The 21389-nt window shown below is 42.4% G+C and overlaps 1 protein-coding gene across 1 annotated transcript; it reads left to right on the forward strand.

Annotated features, from left to right (window-relative positions):
• Positions 1-1646: 1646 nt before the first annotated feature.
• Positions 1647-19643, forward strand: LOC108795791 (nucleolar RNA helicase 2-A-like). Its single transcript, XM_018567095.1, has 17 exons — positions 1647-1799; positions 5128-5259; positions 5339-5545; positions 8195-8317; positions 8441-8516; positions 9428-9606; positions 10708-10825; positions 11480-11665; positions 12079-12224; positions 12925-13077; positions 13324-13485; positions 13689-13808; positions 13973-14046; positions 14772-14931; positions 17692-17826; positions 17911-17955; positions 19371-19643. Exons 1-17 carry the CDS (start codon positions 1746-1748, stop codon positions 19584-19586), a joined length of 2286 nt encoding a protein of 761 aa, XP_018422597.1. The 5' UTR covers positions 1647-1745; the 3' UTR covers positions 19587-19643.
• The last annotated feature ends 1746 nt before the right edge of the window (positions 19644-21389 follow it).

Raw genomic sequence — 21389 nt, forward strand, 5'->3', positions numbered from 1 at the left:
GCTTCTGGCCACACAGTCCGCCGGGCACTTCAGCAACCACGGGTGAACGAATGGGGACTAAACGGCCAGGCGTGCAATGGGCTACCAACAATAACTGTTGCATTATTTAACCACACATGACACTGCATACCTAGGGTTGCCACCTTTTCTTCAAGCGAATCCTGAACACTCTAGCGACGTGCAGACATTTTTTGGGGAGAATGAGCCATGGCATGTTCATATGTAAATAGCGCCACCCATTAATATGTAAATATTACAGTTGAGACTATTTTCAGTGGGGGGCCAGTAGCCCCTATCTTAATTTTGGTTGCCCCTGTCTGCCTGACATCTTGTGTCCAGGTTTCTGCTGCCATGAAACTCGGACAAAGCCTTCAAAACCCGGACTGTCCAGGTCAATCCTGGACAGGTGGCAACCCTCCTTACCATCTTGTCTTGAATTGTATTGTGATTGTAATATCTTCCTTATATTGTTAAGCGCTGCGCAAACTGTTGGCGCTATATAAAACCTGTATAATCCTGTATAATAATAATAACCCTACGCATATCATACCTGTGTTTTGATGTGAACAGGGCAAATAGCAAAAATGTTTATATGTGCACTAGCAGTGACTGTAGATTGTAGTTGTAATCTGTGTATATAATAATGCAGGCCTCAAATTTTCCACTCGCCCCCTCGCATTTGGCGAGTGAAAATTGCGTGGGGGCGAGTGGAAACTCATCGAGGAGCGCCGCCGGCGGGACCAGAGATGGGACACTACCGCCGCGGCGATTGCTTACTTCTGTTCTCTCTTCTCATCTGCCGCTGCCGCTACAGAGCGGCCGACAAGGAGAAGAGAGGGCAGAAGTATACTCCCCCCGCCGCATCATAAACCGCGACCTGACGATAGTCTGGCGTTCCAACAACCCGAAGGGAACGCCAGACGTATGCCTCTCACCACCACCACCACCACCACCACCACCAGGAGAGAGAAGAGGCACCTGAATACCAGCTAAGTGCACTGTAAGTCCCTTTTCTTTCTTCCTTACACTGTGCGTCACACTGACCCTGCACTGTGCGTCACACTGACCTCCATGCTGTGCGTCATTGACCTCTGCATGGCGTGCGTCATCTGATCTCTGCGCAGTGTGCGTCACTCTGACCTCTGCGCGGTGTGCGTCACTCTGACCTCTGCACTGTGCGTCACACTGACCCTGCACAGTGCGTCACACTGACCCTGCGCTGTGCGTCACTCTGACCTCTGCGCTGTGCGTCATGCTGACCTCTGCGCTGTGCGTCATGCTGACCTCTGAGCTGTGCGTCACGCTGACCTCTGTGCTGTGTGTCACGCTGACCTCTGCGCTGTGCGTTACATTACTGACCTGGCGGAGTTAAGTCCGGGGCAGGGTAGGGGTTAGGTGGGGCAACTGGTGGCGAGTAACTTTTAGGCCTGGCTAGTAGCTCAGTACTTGAAATTTTGAGCCCTGTAATAATGTATTTTGGATCTTGCACATGAATACAAAGTATCACAACACATCAGCAATACAAAGTTTCAGCAACACCAGCGGCAGCTACAGGCCACACTTGGAATAACACCGCCAGGTCCGGGCCTCTCAGCGTGGCGTGTCGCAGCCATTGTACGTCACTCCGAGCTGGAGCTAAGCGGAATGACGTCAACTTCCTCTTCCCTTTTCACGCTGCCTTTCGTAGCGTGGCCAGCTGTTGATCCCCCCTCTGTCGGGTGCGGAACTTTTAGATCGATCCATCGATGCCCGGAATACTTCTAAGCGAGGAGATGGAGAGCGGAGTCGGCAAGAATAAGGTGAGAGGGAGTGCGGGCGGTTTCTGGGCTCTGCGTGTGACTTATATCATAGCACGGCCTAGAGTGGGGGAGGCGGAGCAGCATGTAAACAGCGCCGTGCGCTCACTGCATGGAACTCATAGGCTGCGTATAGGAATCCCAGACCTAGCAACCACGGATGGAAGGACACACTGGGACTTGTAGTTCTACAGAGACACGTGGGTACTTTTTATAGGAACTGGGCCTACTGTGGATAGTTGTCGTATTAGGGGTGATCACAATTTGAGGAGGCCATGCTGCCTCATTTTATGTGACATGGGAAGGTAATCCTGACAAATCAATGCATCATGGCGTTGTATCACTTCTTAGAAATCGTTGCCAGGTTGAATATGTAGATAGCGTTGTTACCAGTAGACACCCCCACCCAGGATAATGCGGCGGTCCACCACCATGGCAGTGCTCCGGGCATGGCAGTGCTCCGGGCATGGCAGTGCTCAGGTTTTCTCTCCACCATGGCAGTGCTCAGGTTGTCTCTTATGTCTTTGCAGATTTAGCAGCCAGTCCCGGTGTTTACAGTCAGAGTACTTGTAAAGGTCTTGGTGGTCAGGAGTGGTCATGTGATTGCAGGAGATCACGTGACCACTGCCTGCAGAGAATGTTTTGAACATCTAAAGTGACAATGCCATGACAGGGGCTGCCATTGTTTGCCTCCTTTTAAGAATGCTATATTCCTGGCTCTGTCTGGCTAGTACTTTTGAGCCACAGACTTGGAAAATCATGTCAGAAATCCTTTGATATTTTCCTGTACTGGGTCAGTGGCTCAGACAGCATCGAAGCCCAAGATTCAGCACAACAGCTAAGGAACTAGCATTCTGTAAAGTATAGTTCAGCTATGGCAGCATCCATACTTCCTCATGGCAGACAAGCTGTTTCCAGACCATTTCAACAACAATGTTCCCATGAGGCTATATCTGCTTTTAATGAATTGTGTGCATATTATTTACCTGTAAAAGCCTCCATTGTGGTGATATCCAATAGCCCTGAATCACCATCTTGTATGTGATGTCAGCAGCTCCAGCACTCAGAGTTGTCAGTCAAGTGACACCTTATAATAATCTCACTCACTCTTCCCACCCCAACAGCTATATATCATTTTATGTAGGGGGATGAAGTAAGAAAGGAGAAGCTAGGCCAGCAAAGACAGAAGCGAAGATGGCTATGACATGTAATGATGGAGGGGCCTGTGCTAGGGACTTGACTCCTCCTGGAGTAGTAAAATTTTGTAGTAAGCTCTAAGGCACATTGCAAGAGAATTTTTTTAAAAAATGTATGATGAGGAAAAACACAGAATTTAAATACTTACATTTTCTGTTTTTTTTTTTTTTACTTGCAATTCTTATTGATCACGGGGTCTCTTTAATGCACACCTGTCATGAGAGGCTTATGTAGGCTGCCGTTGCTTCCCTGGCTGTCATGCTGATCCTTTGGCTTCACCTCTTTCTGTGTTGCTTACCTGGAAGCAGTATAGAGTTAGGGAATTCCGACACTCATTTACAGTCTGTTTCTGGCTTTGAAGCCAGACAGCTAGCATTTTGCAAATAACATACAGAGCACGAAAAGCATTTAAATGGCTCTCAAAGCCTGCTGCTGTTCTGATTTCAATTTTCAAGTCAACGTTGCGATCTCCTATTAATAAACTGTGCATCTGCTGTATGTTATATCATATTCTATCATAATATATAATATTTATATATAACATAGTATAATATTATTTAATAATTAGAACTAATAACAGCAGTTGGCTGAGATAGAACTCTGAGAACTTAAAAAACCCCTTTCAGTGGGGCTACCTCCACACTGTAAAGGGTTAAATTCTTATGTCTAGGGGGCTCAAATAAAACTCTTATTACTCACTGGATCCTCAGTCCCTCTGGGCTGTAAGGGCCATTCCCTGCTGGAATGCACAGCAATCACTCACCAAACGTCCCACTTCGTTCTGGGGCGGGAGGTGGCATGGTAGTGCATTGAAGTCAATGGCACTGCAGCCCTGCCCGCAGTGCAATCGGACGCATTGGAAAACATTGCCTGCGTTCCGGTCCACTGTAAACACCAAAAAAGAGCACTTAACCCTTGCAGTTTTGAGGTAGCACCACTGCAAGGGTGAGCTCTTTAAATTCCCGGCGTCCTTCTTCTTTTTATATGATTATTGTGTTGTGCCTGTGGAAACAATGGCCTGGCTTATTCAGATGTATAGAGGTAATTAGTGGAATTGTAGCGCTGTATAAGATACATTGGTAAGTTACTTTTAATGGGAATTTAAAGGAGAACTATGAGATGAGTGATTTCCACTCACCTCATAGTTCTAAGCCGACCTGTAACAATGAGACTGTCACAGGTCGGCTCAGTAGATCGGGAGGTGAGCGAACACATACCGGGTTCGCTCACCTCTCGATCCTGTCACGGCTCTCTGCCGTGACAGGGGGAGGGGCTGGATTCCCCTCTCCGATCTGCCAGCGCTGACTGGCGGAACGGACGGGGGAGGGGGCGGGTACAGCTGGCTCTGCCTCTAGATAGGCAGAGCCAGCTGTCACTCACGCAGCTGGGCGGATCCCTTCATCTACAACGGGTTCCGCTCCAGGTGCGCCGTCTCAGTATACCGCGAGCGGTAGCTCGCGGTATACTGAGCTTAGGGTAACGGGAGGACCCTAGTTTGTGTCCTCCCGTTACCCTAAGGAGAACTATGGGGAAAAACACTGACCCCATAGTTCTCCTTTAAATACTAATTCCAAGTACAAATAAAACTGACAAATCCCTTTCTGATGGTGGTGGTTTATTTTTTTACTTATTTTTAATGATGCCCCTATTTACCTGAAAATTTTATTTCAGAGGGCACTTTGACCTCCCGATTCTCCATCCAGCAGCATTCTGTAGGTGGAGTAGAACAAGTGCATGCATGTCACACAGCAGTAATGTATACGTGCCTTCAGTGCTGGCATACTGGCTGATGGCCACACGTTCTGTAGGTCAGAGGATTACACGGGCTGGGGGCCATGACTGCCTGTATACTGGCTCCTCAGGTTCTACCTAGGAGCGCAGCTGTTGGACTCGGCTGACTTTCTGTGAGGGACAACCATAGGTAGATGGTGATTATTGCAGCAAAAGCTGCAATTTATGTTAAGTATTGGGGAAAACATATTAAGCTGGAGTTGGGCTTTAATTTCCTAAATGACACTCCTGGTTTGTTCTATTCCTTTCAGCACACCACATCACGTTTTGTAAAGTGTTTCCATCATAAGCCATTTCAGATACACTCCTTGTTTCCCTGACCACGTCTTATGTTCTTTTCCAGAAAGTGTCTAAAACTCCCACACCCAAGAAGATCAAGAGGAAAATCCAAAATGGGGACACGGAAGAACTTGATTTTGAGCAAGCAACTGAACTCAACGGCCTGGTGACCGAAGATTCAAATAATAACGATCAGGTACTTGTTTAATCTTTTTTCCTCATGTATTGTACATATTGTGGCCTTCGGCTAAGTTTCCATTTCCTCATGACAGAAGACACCGAAACTGAAGAAGAAGAAAAAGAAGCTTGCTGAAAAAGAGAGTTCTCCTGAAGCAGCTGAGCAGTTGAGTGAGGAGCAAGACATCTCAGATGCTCCAACACTGAAGAAAGTAAAAAAGAAAAAGCAAAAAAAGGATCAGGAAGAAGAACCGGAAGCACAGCAAGAGGCAGCCGAACCTGAGCCTGAGATCGATGAAGAAAAAGTAAGAAGTGCTACATTGTAGACATCTGTCAGCCACCAGGTTTATGATGGTAATGCTATGTCCTGTGTGTTCTCTTCTCTGGCCAGATCTACAGCCTCATAACAGCTGTAATGTGCAGTGTACCTTCTTCTCTGAGAGTGACATTGTCCTAATTTAATACCGAGCTCCAGCCATATATAGGGGAAAGGGAAACACCAAATACATTTATGAAACAATTCAATTCTTTGAATGCAAGCATTGTATGGAGCTACATTTTATGGGGTTCATATTGTTATAACCCTCTGTAGAGCAGAACTCTGACTGGAAGATCAAAGGGAGCTAATTGGGCATGCTGCAGTGTTTTTGTTCTGACCAAGAACATGTTGACTGGTGGAGAGAGCAGAATGATGAGCTTATCAGTCTGCTGCTTCTCCTTCACTCTCCAATAACAGGTGGAGTCAGGGAGGTGGCCTGTGTTGATTAATGGATAAGTACATTGGTCTAAAGTGCACTTATCTTTTAAATATAGCAGAGTCTGACCCTCCCCCTCGGCCTGGCTGTGCTGCTTGTATCTGCATATACCAGCACCGCATTTACAGAAATACAAATCCTTGGGCAGGTAAAACTACTCCCAGATATGTATTTCTATCATGCATGGAGCCGTTTGTGCTCAAGCTCAGCTTTAATGTCGTGTGTTGCAGGTAATGGGGAGTGTTACAAGATTCGTTATCTGAACAGTAATTGATTAGGCATATTTAGACTACAGAGACAACTTATTGGGTGTATTTGGCAATTCTCTGCCTGCATACTTGCTGATTTTGGGATTAAGCGTTTCTGGAACACTTGGGCAACTAGAGGATTTTACGGGGATGGCATGGATGGAGGCGAATACTTCTACTGCAAAAAAAAAAATTCTCCTTTCTAAAAACATGCCCATCACTGTTCCACATAGGGAGGAAGGGGGAAGTATAATACATCTGATTGGGCAAAACAGTCAGTGTATTGTTTTAAGTGGGTTTTGTGTATACTTATTTATGATGGTGACTGCACCTACTGTAGATTGAGAGGCTGTCAGCCAGATACTCTGATTCTTAAATGTTGACAGATATCTGTGAAGAGCATAACACCTTAACTACATTGTTTTAGATGAAAATGCTGCTTTTTTCCCTTATGATGAAGCACAAGCAGACTGTCAAATTATTAAAAAAAAAAAAAGATTTCCTGAGGATACAAATGCCGTATACACAATGGTCATAAGGGATTAACATTAGTAGGTGTTCATTTTGTTGACTGTTTTCCTAACATTACTATTGAACATATTGACATGGAGAAAACAACATGCAACCTCCATTTTCTCAGGTAGAGATTGTTTACTTTTTACATAGAAGAGTAAGACCTCAAGAATTGTTCTTTATGCAGGATCATGGCCTGTCCCCACTGAGACTGCACTGAAACAGGAAAACATATTGCCCTTTTCTCTGATGTACGAGGTGTGATTAAAAAAAATAGTGCACATTTTAATTAAAAGCAATTCAATTCCAGTAAAAGACACATTGCCATTAATCCCCCTCGCTTCAAACACACTTTCTCCAATCATCTTCCAGGACAGCAACCTGAGAGATGATTGGATCTTCAGTCTACAGGAAACACAATCAGACAAGGTTAAAAAGCCCTCCCACCCCCCTCGTCCCTCAGTTTTTGATTGTGTTTGTTACCGTATCGGTCAGCGCAATGTTTGTTTCTTTGTCCCGACTGGATGGCCTTGAGGTCAGCAGTCACCCTCTGTGGGGCTCTGCTTGGGTACTGGATTCCTGAGCCTTGCCTTCTTGTGGTACAGAGGTTGTTCCATAGAAGAGGTAGCTGGTCTCTCCCAAACCTAAGTGTAGGTACTCAGCCCATCTTTCCCTCAGGCTATTTGCCCTGTCTGGTGCTCTGTGGAGCTTGCCTCGTGGTGGAGGGCGAGGAGGCGGGACATCCCATCGTTCTTGCCACTTTGAGAAGCAGTTCTGGAAGTCCTCTTTCATAAGTATCTTTAGTTGCACTGTCATGGCTGCCTCAATGTCCTGGATCGATACAGAGCGTTCACCTTTAATGGTCATTTTGACTGGGGAAGAACCAGAAGTCGCACAGTGCCAGATCCGGTGAATAAGGTGGATGAGAACACATTTTAATGTTTTTTATTTGACAGAAATTGCCGTACCAGAAGCAATGCGTGACGCATTTTAGAACACGCCTTCTGTCAACCGTAGCCCACAACAGACTGACTGCACCCACCAAACATGTTGAAACTGTTACTAAGTTTCAACGCGCCACTTCTTGTATTGGAGTCTTTCCGTTGACTAGTGGGGGTTAGATTCTAGTCCTCTATGATGTCCTGCTCTCCTACTGCAGATAACCGTGTGACTAAGCCCTACACCTGCGGGGGCTCTTAGGCGTTATATGGACATTCTTTTATGTGCATAACATTGAAATCTATTTAAAGAGTAAAATGTTTTTATTTTCTAATGTGTAGTGAATCGGTAAGTTATTTCTTACTGTCATGTTGTGTGGCCTGCATTTTAATTTTGTGTATGCTGTAACAACGATTTACTTTGTTTTTTTTTATTTTTAATGTTTCATTTAATCTCTCTTTTTGATCCGTTCTAGAGTGGCAAAAAAAATAAAACAAAGAAAAATTCCAAGAAAGCAAAAGAAAATGTTAACAGTGACGACAGCGATGCTCCTGCAGCAAAGAAAAGAAAAACGGAGCCTGAAGTAAATGGGCTGAATGAGGAGTCCAAAGAGGAGGATGAAGTATGTCCAATATATTTCCCAAAACATCCCAGAGCACAGCAGACACATGTAACAACATATACTGCTTTGCAGAAGTAAAGATTAACGCAAGCTTGTGGTGGTTTTTTTTTTTTTTCTTCGCAGGAAATTAATTTGGAAAAAATTGCGGGAGATTTTTCAAAATTTCCAATTTCAGAGGAAACGATTACTAATCTAAAAGGTAAATTTAATTTCTAAATATTCTCTCTTCTGATAGTCGCTTGATCCATCCATTCTCACATATCTGTTGGTGCCAGAAGTAAACCTGTATTTGTGATATTGTAGCCTAATGTTCAGCCACCATCGAAGTTCCTTGGCCAGCATAATATATGTTTAATAAAACTACTCGGGTTTAAGTCTTAGGTTTGGTTCCCACCTTTTGTATTTTTATTGAATGAGTTTTCCATCCAAATCAATGGAAATGCATCAATACACATCTCTTACCCTGCGTTTCCCCTGATTTCAATGGGAAATGTATTTGGGGGAAAAATGCATAGGTGTGAATCTAGCCTTAAAGTAAACTTGTAATGAGAGGAATATTGAGGCTACCATTGTCCACCTGCTTCTGGAAAACATTTGCCTGAATTTTATCCAGATCCTCAGTCCAATACGTTTGGGCTAATTTAATAAAGATGAGTATCTTCATACAGTTAATTGTGTGAATATTTAATTCAATTCTTCGATCAGCTGCAGGTGAAATAAGTAAACATGAATTTTGTTGTTCACATGATTAGATAATTGAAGTGAATATTAACACCAGTTGTTTGGAGATGATCAACTCCTTTAGTAAGTCAGCCTCTTTCCGGACAGGACATGTGTTCCAAACCAGAAAGTAGAAGTGCTCAGATCTCCTAATTTCAGGGCCTGGTATTCAAAATATTGAAGTTTAAAATTCGAGAATACTTGCTGATCATTCCTTCTGAAAAAGCTAATGTTTCTCTTCCTGATATCTATGAACCTGGTTACTGAGTGAGGAATGTTGACCCTCTGCAATGTTCATAGTAAAATCCAAATGGATGGGATTTGGAGTGGAGTCATAAGTACCTTGACTTTAATGGTTGGATTTGTGTTCTTTACTTCTCTGTATTCTAGCCAAAGGAGTCAATTACCTGTTCCCCATACAATCCAAAACCTTCCACACTGCCTTCAGTGGGAAAGATGTTGTTGTCCAGGCCCGTACTGGCACAGGGAAGACCTTCTCATTTGCCATTCCTTTGATTGAGAAGCTACTTGAAGATAAACAGCCTCTTGCGCAGGGACGCCCACCAAGGGTACGAAATTTGCCTTTTTCTCTTTTTTTTGGCAGTATTTTAAATATATTCAGTTCATTAATCAAAAATGTATGTAGAAGACTCCCATCAAATATCTATGACTTGGATCTCATTCACAGGACACTTTAAGGTCTGATTGCGAATTCATGTGGCAAGAATCTGCAGTTCCTTGCAGCAGACATTGCTAGTGGTTCCATATAGCTGCGGCCACTCAGCCTGCATAAAGCAATAATAGGCTGACTGTGGTTGCAGCAGCCGACCATGTAATGGCAGGCTGACATTAGACTTACTGACAGGCCGCAGCTGTCCGCCTGTGTTCGGATGTAATTGCCTATGGAGCGATTACCTGCATTTAGAGACTGGGGATTGCCCCTTCTGTCTAACTGGAGGCAATCGCTCCATGCGAGATTACTTCCAAACACAGGCGGAGAGCTGCGGCCACTGCCTGCTTGTCTTTGCTTTGTACAGGCTGAGCTACTTCATCTATCCGGAAACCACCACAGATTCTTGGAGCAAATTCACAGCCGGTAGTCTCATGTGAATGAAGCCTTAGTGTTGGGTTTAGCATAATGTAGCAAAATCTAGTCTTGCCTCCCAAACCTTTTTGTGACAATCCTTGACTAGTCTCTTCCAGTGTTCTCTATTGTCATCCAAACAGTTTAAACATTAAGTAGTAAATAATGGGTGGGTGTCTGTATATTTATTACAAGTATTTATATAGCGCTGACAATTTTACACAACTGTTTACATAGTTGTACATTCACATCGGTCCCTACCCTCAAGGAGCTTACAATCTAAGGTCCCTAGCTCACTTGCATACAAGGGCCAATTTAGGCAGGAGCCAATTAACCTACCAGCATGTCTTTTGAAGTGTGGTAGGAAACTGGAGTACCGGAGGAAACCCACGCAAGCACAGGGGGAACATGCAAACTATATGGGTATCTTTAAACAATTCGCTGCTGCGCAAGCTCATCGCTTCTTTTGTGGCCATTGTTTACATCCAGTTACTGCCGTGACATAGTACCTACTGGCAGTAGTGAAAGGGTCGTCATTATTTTTGTGTTGGTGTGTACACTGAAGTGGTTTTTTCACTCTTCATAGGTGCTGATCCTTACTCCTACTAGAGAGCTGGCAATTCAGATTATGAATGAAATTCGGAGCATATCTAAAAAGCTGAAGACATGTTGCTTCTATGGAGGAAGTCCTTATCAGCCGCAAGGTGAGTTTTCTCCTATTCATCATTTCAAATCACAAAGTGTCTTAGAACCTGTAGTGACTGTTGCTGTACTGTCATATCCCTCCATTCTCATCACAGATGGTTTCTAGGGATTACATGGGGCATAAAATTACACATGTTACAGAAAATGTCAGTTTATATAATCTTGCCATTTTTTTGCACTTTTCTCATATTGAAATGAACTTCATATACTGGGATGGTGTTGTGCTACCCTTTAGTCCAAGGTGATTAACCTGCATTGAAAAACCCTGAGAGCCTACGAATTGTAGATATAGAAATTAAAAACATTGTGGAGTCATTTCATAAACCATCTCCCCATATGATTTTATGCATGTTATTTACCTGTAAAAACCTCCCTTGTGTAGACAACCAAAAGCCCTGAGACTACTGCTGGGCCTTGCCATTTAAGGCGGGAGGACAGGTTCCATTGTTCGCTTTGCGATTGACCTCATGGGCACCCCTGCTGTAAAAGGTCCACTGGAAGTTAATACATCTTTGTTAACTCTTCAGTAGAGGTCCACTTTAAGTCTTCCAGCCATGAAGTTTCTGCTGGCTGCATGATTAATACAATTTAGTATAATAAGAAATAACATTTTACAGCTAACATTTTTATATGCCTCTCTTCCCTGTCTTCAGTATTTGCTTTGAAAACTGGAATTGACTTGCTTGTTGGAACACCTGGTCGTATACGGGACCTTATCCAGAATTATAAATTGAACCTCACTGTACTGAAACACGTGGTGCTAGACGAGGTGGATATGATGTTGGAGATGGGGTTTGCAGAACAGGTGGAAGAAATCTTATCTGTCCGTTACAAAGCTGGTAAGTGTCAAACAAGTTATCGATATAAAAAAAACACTTTTGCTGTAAGTTTACTTGCCTGTTTGTGCAACTGTGTACCCCTGACCAGGTAAAAAGACAAAACAGAAAAGTACTATATAATAATAATAAAACGTATCTAAACCCAAACATTTAATATATTGCAGTTTACTCATTTTCAGATGTGGTTGCATCAGTTTTTTTAGATTTGTATGCAAATTTCATGTTGAGTCCCTCCTCCCTTTGGTCGTTTTCTGTTCTACACAGTAACCAGGTGGGAAGGGTATAATGACGCTTGCTCAATTTTATGAAAGTCAGTATTGTCATATAGCTTTATCTTCTATCCCAGCAACAACATTGCAGTAGTTTTGGAAATGTAACAGCTAATTGTGAAATTTTTCTGTTCTATTTTGAAGATCCTTCACAGAATCCACAGACTCTTCTGTTCTCTGCAACATGCCCAGACTGGATGTACAAGGTTGCCAAAAAATACATGAAAAATGAGTACGCAAAGATTGACCTTGTTGGACACCGTAGTCAGAGGGCTGCCACCACCGTTGAGGTCAGTAGACCAAAGCTTCATAATCATTCTGAGTAGGGATGCACCAATACATACTGATACTAGTATTAGTGCTGATACCGAGTATTTGGGCAAGTACTCGTAGGTACCAGGGAGCATAGAGCTGGCTTCCCAGCTAAAAAGCCAGGGGGTGGCTAATGACTGACTTCCAGGCCTCCTGATTGGCCAGGAAGTCGGCGGCATGTAGGGAGCTGGCTTCCCGGCCAATCAGGAAGTCGGTTGGGTAATGACTCGCTTACTGATTGGCCAGGAAGCTGGCTCCATGCTCCCTCGGAAAGCCAACTCCATGTTCCCTTGTCACTTGATTGGTCAAGAAGCTGGCCAAGCGGTGTGTAATGACACCGCCTTGATTCCTGATTGTTCAGGAAGCTGGCCAGCAAATCATTACTCCCTCATTTGATTAACTAAATTAAAGAATAAATTCTGATGTTCTGCTGACATTATATACCCTTATGTAAGCATCAGTAATATGCTAGCAAGCACGCTGTATTGACCTTTTCTCTTCCAGTCTGAGTATTGTATATTACAAGATGGTTGATATCAACTTGGTTGTCTTGTATTGTATGTTTGTGCTCTGTAAAGGGGGAGCTTTTGATTATACTAACCTAACCAGATTAATAATGAGAAAATGGAACCAACACTTAAACTGTTCATTCAAAATGTCTTTTTCTTTTTTCTGCAGCATTTGGCTATTGAGTGTAACCGATACCAGAAGGCCGCTGCCCTTGGTGACATTATTCAAGTTTATAGTGGAAGTCATGGGAAAACCATCGTCTTTTGTGACTCCAAACTAGAAGCTCACGAATTATCAACCAATTGTGGCTCCCTGAAACAGGTCTGTGTTCTTTTCAAATTTTCTACAAGTATTGTGATGTGTCCCATACACACCTTTTTAGTTAGTGTGTTATATTTATTTCATCATATATATGATGCACATGGAAAAATGCTTGTAGAAAGCAGCTCATAAAAAGTTTCAAAGGTTTTCTGTGGATTTTTTTTTTTTTAACACAAAGCCGGTATATTTTACAGGATACAACATCCGCCATACTGAAATCATATTTTAACATTACTTTTTCTGCAGAGTGCCAAAGCTCTACATGGTGACCTTCAGCAAAAGGAACGTGAAGTCATCTTGAAAGGCTTTAGGAGTGGGTCATTCGAAGTTCTTATTGCAACCAATGTGGCTGCTCGAGGTCTAGACATTCCAGAAGTTGATCTAGTCGTGTTATTTTCTGCACCAAGGGTGAGACTTTTGTATGTTTTCGTGTAGTTATCCAGATCTTTGTTCGGCTAGCTTTTTTTGTTTGTTTTTGTAAATACTGTATACGATATTGTTCCTGAACCTCTTGTCACTGATGTATTCAATAACTGGTTTATCTGAAATGCTGATTGCAGAACAGTTTTTGTAACTTGTACCTAATAGAGCTGTAATTGCCCTATCTGTAGGAAGCAGATGCATATGTCCATCGTTCAGGACGTACAGGTAGAGCTGGGCGCACAGGAATCTGCATCTCTCTTTATGAACCCAGAGACAGACATTACCTACCAATTGTGGAGAGGAGCACGGTATGTAAATGTATGATCAAGCAGCACAGATGTTTGAGCTCATGTGTGTTCTAGATTAGAGGCCCATGGAATGAAGTGTTAATGTTTTGTCATGCTCGCAAAGCTTAATGTAGTACTGCTTGCAAAAGTCCATAACTTCCATTTTTTTTTTTTCTCCCCACTAGGGTATCACATTCAGACGAGTCGGTATCCCATCAATACTAAATGTTGCCCAGTCCTCCAGCGCTGATGCAATCAAGTAATTTTATTTTATAAATGTTTTAAAGTCTTTATTGCAATTGAAATAACACCAAGAATGAAATATATAAGGGAGTGACCTACGGTTGGTAACTAATGGAAATCCAAAACAAAAAGTGTAGAGGTTTAGCACAGCGGGGTAATTGTTTTTTCTGCACTTTTGTTTCCATGTGCAGTTTAGATACTTGTTACAATCTGATTACTTTTAAAAGAAAGAGGCCACATCAAACTTAATGAAACTAGGTGCTGAGGTTGCTTGCTTTGATCTTCCTTCTCCTGTGACTCATTATTAGTATGGTATCATAGTGATGAGCCAACAAAAGAACTGGAGAGGATGGGACAGAGCTGGTTGCAGTTTCCTTGTCAAAGTACTCAACTTTATTGGGGTCATGTGTTATTCTGCAACAAGTGGTTGCCGCAGTATAATTCTTGTCTAACAGCAAAATACACGGCCAGTACACATGTGGCATAACTGTAAGTACACTTGTCACGATCGTAACGTTTTGGTAAAGAGCGAACATGTCTTTACAGTTTAGGCTCTCCTGGGGCAACACTGACATATATTTAAAGGTCCATGCAAGGAACTCCTGGCTTTCTGCTTTATATAGCGTTATATTAGTAGTTTTACTCATTTTAAAGTGACACTAAACTCAGGAGTTAAATCTTAAAAATGCATTGTGTGATCATTTTACTGCTTCTGGTGCTAATCTAATTTAATGGTTTTAGGTCTCTGGATTCCATCCCTGTTGATGTTGTTGAACATTTTAAAGTATATGCAGAAGAGCTAATTGAGAAGAAGGGAGCATTAAATGCACTTGCAGCAGCTTTAGCTCATATTTCTGGAGCTTCATCCTTGAAACAGCGATCACTTCTCAACATGGAAACGGTGACAACACTCTAACTACACACACATTCTATGAATAAGTAGAGAAAACTAACTTGAAGTAATGGCAGGAAACACTGTTTAGAGGACTGAGTCAATAATGGACGTTTTACCTGTAGTTTTGTCATCTTGGTACTACTGGATGACAGCTGAACTCCGGGCTAGAGAAAAAATTACTCTTGCAGTTGGCCCCCCTTTGCATTACAAGTATTAAGGGAAGATGACCACGATAAATTGAGTCTTATTTGTCTCTCCCCTTGCACTCTCCGGCACTCCCAAGACATGGGTGGGGGTCCTCGCAAGAGCTGCAACAACGATTCGATTTAGTCGATTATTCGGCTATCTATTACCTTGCCTGTACGCGGCTCCACACTCAAGCAGCGCACGCCCCCCCACCGAACGCGCACGCCGGGCCGATCACATGATGGGTGTCAGCCGGGGGACGGAGACTATGGCTGGGGACGAGCCGGCATCCAGGCTAAACCTTTCAGCAGAAGACATGGAGGGAATGTTCAGACAGTGAGTGCCCCGACCCGAACATTATAGTATAATTACTATTGCTAACTAATCAATTATGAAAATAATCGTTAGCTGCAGCCCTAGTCCTCGCATACAGGTCAGAATTATATTTGATGTTGAGAGCTGCAACTGGTCAGGCGGTGAAGAGAAGCAGCTCTAGGGGACTGATCATAAAGCGTCAAGGAAGGGAGTGAGGAAAGTGGTAAGTATATTACCCTTGTTCTAATCCCCTGAAACAAAGCTAGCGGTTAACCCTTGTAGCGGGGAGGGGAACCCCATTGCAAGTCTAACCTTTTCTCCAGCCTGGACTTCAGCTTTAGAGAGTTAGTTCACCTTGTATAATAAAATTTACGGTACGGTACGGTCAAGGAGCCCCATTAGTTTACAAATAGTGCTTTTTAAAGAAGTTTACTTTAAACGTCATTTAAATTCCGTAACTGTAGGCCAAGTGCGGCTTCAGTAAAGCTTAACCCAAAAAACGAGCATTCCGAGCAATCTGTTCCATCCTGCCTATATAAGCTAGGATGGATGGTCTGTTGAGCAGCTTAGTTCTGCTGGGGGAGCACACTGCCCATGTGTTTTATAGACAATGTAGTACATTTATTCCTGTGATCGAGGTGCACCATCGGTCCTAGCTTGTATGCAGGACAGGGCAAAAATGATCATCCTGGGCATGTATAATAGTAGCTTTTTTGTGGAAGCATCGCTAGCCTTACAGGTATGTAATTTAAACAAAGCTCAATTTCTCTAATGGGTGCTATGATTTGTAAACCAATGAGACCTCTTGACTGCACTCTAAATGTTATAGAAAAAGGTAAACTAACCCTTCAAGGTTGGCAGAATTTGTCATTTTGAACTTTGCGTTTCAGAAAGGTCAGGGGTTCTGTAGTATTAGTATGTGATTGGGTATACACGTGATTAAAGCATTTGTTTAAAAATAACTGTTTAAATTGCAAACTGCATCAGGGAGGCATTAGAGACAGGGCCATGCACTAATATTAGGTGAATAGAAAACAAGGAGCTTTGACACGTCATAATAGCACTAGGGGTCTTCCACAACCTGTCCCTTTCATAAGGGTAATATGCCAAAGGGCCTGGACAGTAGCTTGTGGGATATATACTTGTCAGCATAGGAAGCAAACATACTTTAAGTGTAAAAAACTGAAAAAACAAGGACCACAGTACAGACTGATCCACCCCTTCATCAGAGATGTCACTAAATGTACTGGTTTATGTTGTATGGCCAGCACAGGATGGAGACTATACTGGAGAAAGTTCTTCTAAAGAACGATTTCAGAACTTTTTTTTTTAATTCTTGATATATGCATCCCCACAACAGTTGACTATAGGTTCACTTTAAGAGCAGACATTTTGTTAAATTTTCCCGTCTGGCAACCAAATCTTCTTTAACCACTTGAAAACCTTGGGGGTACAAGGCACATTGTAAAAACCTCATTGAAGTACCTTGGGCATACATTTTAGTACTAGGGCTTCCTCTTCCGCTGCACCAATTCTACCCAATGTAATCGCTGGGAGCAGCCTCAGGTGCTGGAGTGATTTAAAGTTGGCATACTTGGCCATTGACTGTGATTTCCTGTTTGTATAAGTAGTACATGTAAGTTTTAACTAATAAAAGAACTAAAAAGCAAGTGAGCACTTTATAGTTAGAAATACACTTACAAGTTTATTGGTCAGCACATATTTGTAAGTAAGCTTGATAATTAAAGAGACACTAAACTCAGGAATTAAACCTTAAAAATGCATCCAAGTACCTTTTTAACTATTAACAAAAATGTATCTTATTTGTGTATCACTCGGGTGTAGATTCTCAAATCATCTCTGAATTGGTGCTGAGACTGTCCTTCCTTCTGGAGGGTGGCTACTTCTGTTCCCCATGGTGCCTGTGTGTGTTGTAAAGTTCACTCCTGTGATTGATTATAATCTCACGGTTAGTTTACTAATTTGTATTAAGATTGTAGTCCATCACGGAAGGACAGTGTCGGCACCAATTCAGAGATGATTAGAGGACCTACAGCCGAGTGATGTACAAATAAGTTAAATTTTTGTTGAATCTTAAAAATGCATTCAGGTACCTAACACAAAATGTTAATGAGGTAAAAGTGTAGGATGGATGGATTTTGACCATCCCACTTTTAGTAGGTAACAGAGACGTCAATAAACATGTATTGATGCTAAATGAATTGGCATAAGTGTGACATCTGTTTTGTATATTGTACATTGCAGGGCTATATTACAGTTGTTTTGAAGACTTCTGTTCCCATCCATACTTTAAGCTATGTTTGGCGTGCAATTAAAGAACAAATGGGAGAAGACATCGATTCCCAAATTTACCGAATGTGTCTTCTAAAGGATTCCATGGTGAGATGATAAAACTTAATCAAAACCATTGTTTAGTTTCAAGATTTTTCTGCAACACAACTAATAATTTTATCTTTCTAACAGGGTGTTTGTTTTGATGTTGAAGAAGTAACTCTGAAGAATTTTCAAGTAAGTCATTCTCAAACTGTGTTATGGCAAATATTAGGGATGTCCCGATACCACTTTTTCAACACCATGTACTTGCCGATACCAATTACCGATTCTTTTCCTTAAAGGGACAGGTGACTTTAAATGATCAATAGTACAACTACATATTATGTACTATGGAGCATGATTTAACCTATTCATGTTAGCAGGGGAGAATTGTAACTCTATTGTTGTAGTGTAGTGGACGTGTGTGCTGTATATATGTACTACATATACAGTACACACTTACAGTACACTATAGCAATTAGGTTTACAGCCAGCCCCGTCCCAGCTTTTTGGTAAAATGTAACACGGGGTCATGTCAGGTAAATAGACACCAGACATGTCAAGCCTTAAAATTGCACGCATCCGCAAAGTCACAAAAAAACTATCCCATCGAAATTGGCCATATGCGACACTTTTACTGCTTATCAGTTTAGTGTTAGCAGAGATTAATGGCCCTAAAATTATTGCTCACGCTGCGGCGTTCGCGGTGATATGTAACATGTGCGGCACAACAGGCGCAATCGTTTTTGCACCTGACGCATGTTTGCGTGCGTGTGGGGGGCGGGGGACTTAAAAAAATAAAAAACACGAAATGTTTTTTATGCTTTAACTGCCTGCTGTCTGGCCGTTGTAATTAAACGGCCGGACAGTGGCTTCTTGAATGCGGGTGGGCATTCAGTACTTTTTCATTATATAGTAAAAAAAAAAAAAAAAACCTGTAGTGGTGATTAAATACCACCAAAAGAAAGCTCTATCTGTCCCCAAAAAATGGTATGAAATTAATTTCAGTACAGCGTTGCATGACGGAATAAATGTACTGCAGCGCTGAATACTGAAAAATGGCCTGGCCAGGAAGGGGGTCAGCAAGTGGTTAATTTTCTTATTCTTTTTTTACACTTTATTGCTATCACTTAGGGGGCTAAGAAGCTCCCTATGTGATAGCCAATTTACATGACAGGTCCTCTCCATTTGATCTCCGGTCACAGAGCAGCCGGCCCCACCAGGCACAGCAGATCCCGGGACCGGCAACGGCAGTGACAGCGGCAGCAAATACACGTGATCGGGTGTCTCTAGTGAAGCCCGATCGCTTGAATGTAACTCGTCTGCCTCCGGCGTCCTCTCGCCACAGATGAGAGGACGAGCGGATCTTTCAAGCCCTGGTGATGATCATCTGATCTCACCAAAATGTGAGGCGATTATCTCAAATCTCATTGTTGCTCTTTGCACCATCTTGCTGCATAAACCTGACATTTGCAGTACAGCTTGTCCACACAGAATGTTTAAAACTAGAACTCATTTGGTCACACTGGTTTTAACCTTTTTAGCCTTCAGCTTTTTAAAGCAGATACATTGAATTGTTATGAAAATGAACCTTGATTTCTGCATAATAGGATTCCTGGAAAGATTCAAGGCGTTGGCAGCTGTCTGTGGCAACTGAGCTTCCAGCAATTCACGAATCCAGAAGAGACGATGGCCCACGTGGTAGGGGCGGTAGAGGAGGAGGAGGCGGCAGAGGTGGGAGATCATTTGACAGAAGACGCAACAACCAGAGAGGTGGAAATAGAGACGGAGGCAGAAACAGACGAGGGGGTGGAAGGAGGAACTGAGACACTCAATGAATTTGAACTAAATTATTTTTTTTTTAACTTCAATATTCATGAGGACCAGCGATGCCCCACTTACTTTTGTATTCCTATCATCATAAGATGCTAATGCCACATGTTATGGTGTGTAACACTGCCCATTAATAAAAGTCTTATAATAGAATGTATTTTTTTTTTTTGCTAAAACAAGTTGCTGGTTCTTTTTTGGTTAACCCTTTCATGACCAGGGGGGGTCATTGATGCCTAGATGTCCAAGCCAAAATGAGCAGTTGTAGCATGTGTCTGTAATCACCCAATAAAGACTTTCACATGTAGTTGATAACTTATGGATCACCCCAGTTCTGAACTTCTTAAAGCAGAAGTTCAATGCCATTTTTATAAATTGTTAGCAGGTTGGGTTTTGTAGAAGAAACTTTTCTGTAATGAAAGCTCCTTCTCTGACTGCTAGAACTGTGTTCCTAATTGTACACTGAGAGCTGAGTACAATTAAGTAATTCCTGTGCACATGCGAGGAAGTTACATCATGCGTGACCAGTCAATAAAGAAGACTCTAGACCTGGAATGAAGATTGCCGTAATGAGGGAGAGTGCAAATGTCGTCATTTTGGGGAGTATCTGCCATAGTCTGCAAAAAAAAGTTGCGCCTACTTATGCCAAGATCTCCTAGGGGTCCCAAACGGTAGTTTAGTTTCAACAAACGCCTATAGCATTTCCTGGCATTTAGTAAGTGGTTAGAAAACAGCATATACATTGTAAAAGGTAATTAGTGAGAGTGTGCATATATCTATTACCCCAAACAGAGAATGAACTGGAAAAATAGACAACTCCCTCAGCTCCAGTTCTGAGCTGAAGTATATCAAGCAATGAAATGTCAACACGCAAATTGACCTTTTGTACTTGACAATGTTCTATACACATGGAAGCATCGTCAAAGCGGATCCGAAAGGAAGAGTAAGGTAGGGCTGCAGCTAGCGATTATTTTCATAATCAATTAGTTGCCCGATTTATTTTTTCAACTAATCGATTGGTTGTATAAAAAAAAATCTCCCTCCAACTAATCGATGAGAATAGTTGCCAAGTATTTGCATCGATTATCGATTTAGTCTTTTAGTTGTTGCAGCCCTAGAGTAAGGAGAAGGGAAGAAGTATGGGGGGAGAGGTTGAGAGTTCTAATTAAGAGGCAATACGCATCATGCCGCAGGGTGGTTTCTGCTACAAATCTTTCCCAAACTACAGTTGTCAGGAGAAAATGTTTAACCCAGGGGGTCTGGATTCTGTCAAAAGCTTGCATCCTTCCCTACATAATAGTGAATAGGCCGTAGCCACTTATCAGTTGCAAGCTTCATGGTTTTTTCTTTTCTTGATCACCACCTGTGGCACGGTTTGGTCACGTGCCTGTTGCCTTATGCCTGTTTGTTTGCAAATACATAAATAAAGCATTTAAAAAAAAACTTGCATCCTTTCGAGCCGTTTTGACATTATTTTTTATATCTGTCTTTTTATCCTATTCTTGACTTTGTGAAAATGAAGTATAGGGGACTTTCAAGATCTTGCTATGGTTTTAATGAATGTGAATAGATACGTCAAAAGCTTGAAATGATGGGAGGAAACATTGTTGAGCTTTCTGGTAAGTAGAATCGTGCATGGGTTCGGGTGCAAAGGGTGCTCCAGGATGATTGCTGTGTCTGTAATCTTTGCCATAACGTATGAAGGTAAGTACCCAAGTTGGCTTCCCATTTCCCCACATACTGCGGTGGCCGATTCAGAGGTAGGAGTATACAGAAGACATATCGGTCCTGGGTTATTC

This window comes from Nanorana parkeri, unplaced genomic scaffold (assembly GCF_000935625.1).
Source record: "Nanorana parkeri isolate BGI_ZX_2015 unplaced genomic scaffold, ASM93562v1 scaffold1005, whole genome shotgun sequence".
NCBI classification, from domain to species: domain Eukaryota; kingdom Metazoa; phylum Chordata; class Amphibia; order Anura; family Dicroglossidae; genus Nanorana; species Nanorana parkeri.

What these genes read in the sequence shown, in the direction of transcription:
- LOC108795791 (XM_018567095.1), top strand. Translation starts at nt 1,746, where the DNA reads ATGCCCGGAATACTTCTAAGCGAGGAGATGGAGAGCGGAGTCGGCAAG. An exon ending in TGTTATTTTCTGCACCAAGG is followed by an intron (nt 13,486 to 13,688) that starts GTGAGACTTTTG and finishes CCCTATCTGTAG; the next exon opens with GAAGCAGATGCATATGTCCA. An exon ending in TCCAGCGCTGATGCAATCAA is followed by an intron (nt 14,047 to 14,771) that starts GTAATTTTATTT and finishes TAATGGTTTTAG; the next exon opens with GTCTCTGGATTCCATCCCTG.